The sequence below is a fragment of the Curcuma longa genome, chromosome 4, assembly GCF_044706935.1.
Source record: "Curcuma longa cultivar G26 ecotype Majalengka, Jawa Barat chromosome 4, ITB_CL_G26_1.1, whole genome shotgun sequence".
Taxonomy (NCBI): domain Eukaryota; kingdom Viridiplantae; phylum Streptophyta; class Magnoliopsida; order Zingiberales; family Zingiberaceae; genus Curcuma; species Curcuma longa.
In genome coordinates this window covers 18,959,422-18,966,470 of record NC_133864.1, presented here as the reverse complement: position 1 = coordinate 18,966,470, position 7,049 = coordinate 18,959,422, and the positions used below count along the sequence as shown (strand labels likewise).

Sequence of the window (7,049 nt, the reverse complement as noted above, 5' to 3'; positions counted from 1 at the left end):
TGAAAATGCAATTCAACTCAATTCATAGAATTTGAAATTCAACTAATGTTTATATGAATCTAAAATGCAATGATCAAAACTGTAACAAGTTATTGAAATTAGTAACTAAGATGTAAAATGCTTTGCAAAGCAAATTAGACAAAAACTAAAGAAAATCAGCAAACTAGGGCTAAGAGAAAAGTTAACTAAGACAAGAAATGGAGTTCTAAAGAATCTAACCTAGCTTGCAAAACAAAAATGCACTCTAACTATCAGCAACAATTAACTATCAAAAACAAACCAATGCTGAAGCTAAGCCAACAAACAATCTGATACATTCGAATTCGGATTGGCACGGAACTCTGCCAAACCCTATGTTATCAGAACCAATTAGACCATTAACACGAAATTGAAACTAATAGCATGAGATTAAATCCAAAAACAGCTAAACTAGCATTAGGACTTAACCAAACTCAAACAACCAACAATGGTTAGCTGAAAATGCAGTAAAAACTCGAAACAACATATTGAAATGTTCAGTAACAGCTAAATAAACATCCAGCCTTCCCTTTTCCTCTTGTTCTCCTTAGCTTGGTGTCAAACAAGCTATTGAACCCACAATGTGGCTCCAATAATCCCTCTGAAGTCTTCGGATAGGTCGTCGAGTGGTTTGCTAGCTGCCAGCACCCGGAGAAGCCCTGAAAAACCCTTTCTGAACAAAATAGGATGCTGCACAGTTGCGTTAAAGCTGGCAAAAATCAGATTCCTTGCTTCAACCTTGCTCCGATTGACTTTCTGGTAATTCCGGGATGCTTCGCGCTCCTAGGAGAACCTCTCAAAGGATTGCGGCGCTGAATTTTGTTGTGGATGGCTCCGGAACAAATCGCCGAAACAGTGAGTTGGCGCTTGCCGAAAAAACCCTCTCCACCACGCCCTTCCAGCCGCCGGATTATACCCAATCGACCGGTGTTGGACTCCTCAAGGACCAAGGATTGCAATTGAAATTGGTTTGGGTGGACGAGGTGGCCGTGTGCGTACGTCGCCAAGCAGGGGAAGCCTTCTTGGGACGATGGTGAACAGTGGCGTAGCCCACTGTTCATCGATTAATGTCTCAGTTTATATACGGTGATTAATCAAACGATCTGGGCCGTCCGTTTCTTGATCCTGTGATGGAGCTTGATCTGGGGTTTTAGGGCATCCTAGGGTTTGTAGAAATTAATGGATCTTGATCAGGCTTGAGCTAGGTCATGTCCTCCATGTGTCTTGATCAATTTTGGGCAAATTTGGCTTGATTTGATCGCGATTGAGCTCGAGCTTGGTCCGATTTGAACCCTACAATCAATTAAAACTCAATTAATGCAAAATTCACCATTAAATCATGAAAATTATAATCAAGCCTCAGATTATGCAATATAGGACAAATACGATCAAATCGATTCATTTCATAATTTATTTTCATGTAACATCTCAAAAATAAATCGATTAAATATATAAAAAATCCTAACTCATCATTGTGCTGGCTCCAAGAGATGGAGGACTGACTATCCGAGGGGTTCGATCCCTAGACTATCGATCCTAATTGTATCACGGAATTGAAATACCAAGTTTGGGATCTCAATGCGATTCTGATGTTCAGAGATTTTTCTTCAGGAGCTGGATAGTTGTCGGTTGGAGTTAAAGTTGGCTCGGGAATGAAAAAAGCTACTATGAGGGAGATTGCCTTGCTACGGAACCAGATAGAATTAGCCAAACGCCATAGAGAAGAAGCGAGACAGGTTCTTAGTTGAGCGCCATTAAGTCTTGGGGATCGTGCAGCCCCAAACACTTTGTAAGGCCATAAGACCAAATCTTGAGGGAGGGCAACCTTGTAAACTTTGATCTTCTTGTTCAGAGAGGATAATTTTTTAAGCCATAAGGCCAAACTCCCTACTTTACTGTTTGCTTATTTTGCTTTACTTATGGCGAAGTATGTTATCATGCTTGTTCAACTCGTTTATGTTTGTCTGAATGGGTGAAGGCCACTATTCACTTATCTCTAAAATACTTGTGTTCGATCGTCCTTGCATATTTTCCCTTATCCCCGCCGTCCTTCAATGATCGAGGCATATTAGTTTGAGACATGAGTATGTGAAATAATTGATAATAAATGGTGTTGTTCATGTGATATATGTTAGGAGCAATAACAATCTAATAGATCCCTTGACAAAGGGTCTTTCGAGAAGCTTAGTCAAAGAAACATCTAGTGGAATGTGACTGAAACCTTTTGAAACAATAACCGATGATGGTAACCAAACTATGTAGTAGTTATACTGCTATTCCATAGTTAAATGGGTAAGAACAAGTCACTGTTATGTGATTGGTTTAACACTAAAATATTTTACTAGTCCCTTCTTGGATATTCGATGTAAATAACTATGTTGTTGAGGTTGAGTACATAATAAAGTTCAAGTCTCAAAATATCTAGATACATAATTTAAAATTTCACCTATTAAACATGAGAAATGTTGTCATTTCTAACAAAATCATGGTTTAGTCTTGTAAATATTCATGAATCCAAGATCGAGCACAAGGTCATAATAATGTTAAATAATTTGAACATATTTTGAAATCTAGGATACTTCATACATGGTGTATTTTCGGTATTTGCTTAGAGACGAAGTTTAATGCCAAGGCACACTATCATCTTACAAAAACTTTGAAGTATTTCACTAATTGAAGGTTAAAATCGAAAGATACCTTCTTGTAGGTAGGAATTTATTATAATTAGTTTGGAAGAAATATTACAATCTAGTGAGGGATTGTGAAAGATTGAGTTGAACCAATATGTCTCTCAACTGGATCATTTCATTTGAATTGTTCTTGAATCAATGTATCTCTTGGTTGGATGATTTCATCTATAATTAATTTGATAGTTATTTAAATGAAGAGGTATCTTGTGATAGTTGCATCATTTGATTTCAGACATTTATTCATAAAAAGATAACAATCTCTCTATAAATGTTCATATTTCTATAGATTTCAATATGTTTGGCAACTCGATATATATTGTGTTGAAAGGATTGTTGTATATTGGGGGTAATTTATCAATCGAACTCATTAGCAAACTTTGAACAATGAGGATAAATAAAACCTTAAAGGAAAGTATTTCCATACACTTCAACTCAAGGATTTTGATACATCACGAATCCATTCTACCTTCATAGTTCTTTGCTTTCCGGATTTTCTTTGTTTCCAATTTACTTACTCATATATTACACCAACACATTGACCCTCAAGAGATTGGAGACAATTACACTGTAGCTCAATTGTCATAGCAATGATACCTTTTCAATGAGGAGAATTAACATGTCAAAGCACCTTAATTAGGTGCATCATTAAAAGAAAAAAGAGCACACCTACGAAACCTCAAAAGCTTAGTTTCATCGAGGTCTCAACTTATTGAGGATCTTAGAACCAATGATGACCTTCAAATCTAGTGCCTCTTCCAATGTCAAGGAAGCCAAGGATACTAGTAGTAGCAGTGTTATGATAAATTAAAATGGAATATATAATAAAAAATTATAATAATAAACTAATAGTAATAATGCTATGATAAATAAATTAATAAAATAACTTATCCACAAGAATACAATCCTACTAATTTAGAACACTAAAAAATTTAAAATTAAAGTAAGAATTTAATTGATAAATCGTTCTTGTTCGTGAGTATCTATTTATTTAGGTATATATTATGTGAAAAGAAGTATCAACTTATAATTAAAAGAGTGAACATGAATTTTATTTTTTAGATTTTATAAAACTATTTAGGAGATTGTATATCTAATTAAGTAAATGAGTATAAGTACTAACAAAAAAAATTACATATATTTGTTTGGTACTAGTCAAACGAACAAGTATTTATGAAGTTGTTAGATCTAGTTCTTTTGAATCTTTTTTTTTTCACATAATACCAAAAAGAAACAGAAATAATAGACACAGTCAGATATGGTCTTCTCATACACTTACATAATGATACAGTTCTAGCTCTCTTAGGAGGGGAATCCCAAACAAGATTTTCTCAAGGGAGCTCTTCTTCTTTTCTCCACGGGTTGGTTCGACTTTCTAAACTCTTTTTTTTCTTCTTCAATAATTTCATTTTCATTGTTCCTTCTGCGGAATACTAATTTAAGTGTTAGAGTGGTTTGTCGGGACTCACTGACATCATTTTCACTTTATGTTGAAGTGTATTTCAGATCCTCATCATCCTATATGATCTTCGAGCTCCGCTAGGAAGTCGTACACGTCAGATTGTTCGTTAACAGGTGACTTGATCATCCACAATATTTGACCTAAACAAAACCTAAAAACATTTTATGAAAGATTTGCATGTCGATTAGTTTCTGAGTTTATCTAGTTTGGCGGAGTCGACGATCGTCTACATCTGATCGCTACTTCATCTACTTATAAAACGGTTTCCAAAAATAATTACAATAATCGAGTTGCATTTCATGGACTGATCGATCCGAAGTTGTTCGACAACCGCTCGATATGAGACCAGAGCAGGCTCCCAAACGACGCCCTCACCGACGTCGTGCTCTTGCTCCTCGCGGCGACCCCACCCGCCGTCGTTATCGTCGCCGACTGCACATCGTTGATGCTGCTGCTTCTGTTCAGGGCGCCCACCGAGCCGCTGCTCACCGCCGCCTTAATGCCCTCCCCGAGCTCCTCCTCCACCGACGCCACCACCCGCTTGGGGTCCACGTCGCCGCCGCCTGACGCCGTCGTTACGTAGAACGTCATCGTCGCTCTCTCCCCGCGAGTCGCGCATTCTGCCCTCGTCAACGACACGCTGTTCTCCCGCAGCACTCTGGTGACGTCGGACAGCAGACCCGGCCGGTCCCTTCCGCTTACCTCCAGCCGCAACCCCTGCACCCATATGCAAAGCACACTCTTCAAACCATTGATTCTCTTCTCCGATTCGTGCAGTAGTTAATCGAGATAGATAGCTTACATTAGAAACTCTCCGTTGTACAGCGGCCGCCAAGCACCGTATGACCTTTTGCTTCTCCATCTCGCTTTCCAAAGTGCAGCCATACATGTCTTGGATGTAGTATTCCTGCAACCCCCAAAAATTGGAGATGCCCTCAATTTGTTCGTAAGAATGCTCAAATGCAACGATTAAAATAGTTATAGGACTACAACCTGCACGGCGAGGGGTCCGTGAGATCCCACGGTTGCATGGAACACCGAGTAATCCATGTCCGTCATCGTGCACACAGTGTCGAAGAGGAGCTTGGGGCGGTCCCTGCTCTGGATATTGACAACAGAGTACCCTCTCTTCTTCCAGCTATCGATGGACACCCGCGTCTTTGTCATCGCATTCGCAGAGGACGCCAAAAGCGGGAGCTTTTGCCCCCTGAAGGCTTCCAAGTCGGGGTCCACAGGCGGCGGAGGCGGCCCGGCCTCGTAGTCTCCCGCCTCGTACAACAGCTGATGTAGACGCCGCTCCGTGTGCACACGGCCGGGCGTCGGGCCGGCCGCCTTCACCCGCCGCCGGTGACCGGGTACTTGGTGAGCCTCGACCAGGATGTCCACCTGGCGCTCGATGTTGGCGAGGCGGTCGGCGTCAGTGATGGGAGCGCGGGTGGACCCGTCGAGCAGGTAGAGGACAATGGCGGCTATGGATTTGTGGGTCCACGCCTGCGCGCAGAGCACCTGACAACTGAGCTCGGTGAGGACAGCCGCGATCTCCGAGAGGAGGCCGGGCTGGTCGGTGGAGGTGACCTCGACGGCGGCGTAATCACAGGCCAGGTGCGCCGCACCAACCAGCTTTCCGAGGCACGTCGTCACTTCTCTCGTGGCCCAGCCTCGCTCTCTCTGCCCTCTCCCCAGCGCCTGCTACGATCCACCATCCCGTCACAAACATAAACAGAAAAGTAGAAATAAAAAAAAGGTGATTCCCAGTTTGTTGAATTCACCTGTTGGACGTAATGAATAAGGACGGGATCGGTTAGTTTGTTGCCGAACTGGTCTGCGACGTGGAACACTGTTCGCAGAACACAATGCGCGGTTACAAACTCACCATCGGTTTGAATTTCGATTGTGAGGAGGAAAAAGGAAAACAAACCATCCATGAGCCAGCCGCCGTCGGACGAGATGTAGGACTTGAAGATGACGAGGTCGAGATCTGTGAGAAGTTGCACCATCTCCAGGAGTATTCCGTGCCTGTTGGCGCTGTCCACCTGCATCGAAACAGAGCCGCCATGATCAGGACTCGCAGGGTCGACGGTCTTGGCATCAGATTAAAAGTTTCATTTCATCTATGCACATATAAAAGTTTATTTTCCTCGTCCTTTTTAGCGAGGAAGAAGAGAAGACCTTGACGAGGGTGCAAGTCTCGCATGCCTCGTTGTCAATGCAGACCCTGCCATTAACAACATCACCGCCATTGACGGGCATCAACAAGAAGTGGAACCAGGGGAATTTTGAGGGAAAGTAGGGAGAGGGAATCGAACATACCGGGGTTCGATCCTGTCGACAAGGGAATCGAAATCGGGGTCAAAGTACGGCCAGCTTAATCTGCTTGCCATGGCTAATTGATCGCAGAATCAGTAGAGCATGGCAGAGAAGATTCCAAAATCCAAGGAAGAAAAGAATTAAGAAGGCAGATTTGTCTTGCGATGATACCTCGACGCGATATCGAAAGCAAGATTTGATCTTTTCTTTCTTGGAGTCGGAAAGGATCGACGAGCGGAATCAGAAGGTCTGGCTGGGCATTGGATTGGTAAGGAGGAGAGGGGCGACGGGGTGGCTGAGCGAGAGAGGAGGCGGAAGGAGATGGTTAATAGGAAAAGGTCGTCTGCCACAACCGCAGACGGCGGACGACACGCGTCGAAGCGAAGCGGCCGGTGGATCCCGCCGCTGAAAGTGCCCGCGGCTTCTCGTAGGCGCCGCTCTGCCCCTGGCCCAATCCTCAAATTTTCGATTTGTCTCCCACTGAATTGGGCCAGGGAGGAATTTAATTTAATTTATTGGCCTCCACTCCTTTTTTTTTACAAAATAATTTACTTAAGTGCAATAGTATGTTTTTT

The 7,049-nt window shown here is 42.5% G+C and overlaps 1 protein-coding gene across 1 annotated transcript; it reads right to left on the bottom strand.

Moving 5' to 3' along the window:
* Positions 1-4,464: 4,464 nt before the first annotated feature.
* LOC141827232 (ACT domain-containing protein ACR1-like) lies at positions 4,465-6,548 on the bottom strand. Its single transcript, XM_074714465.1, has 7 exons — positions 6,478-6,548; positions 6,337-6,382; positions 6,086-6,200; positions 5,937-6,004; positions 5,161-5,853; positions 4,970-5,074; positions 4,465-4,884 (listed from the first exon to the last, which is right to left on the bottom strand). The coding sequence occupies exons 1-7, from the start codon at positions 6,546-6,548 to the stop codon at positions 4,465-4,467; spliced, it is 1,518 nt and encodes a 505-aa protein (XP_074570566.1).
* Between the last annotated feature and the right edge of the window lie 501 nt (positions 6,549-7,049).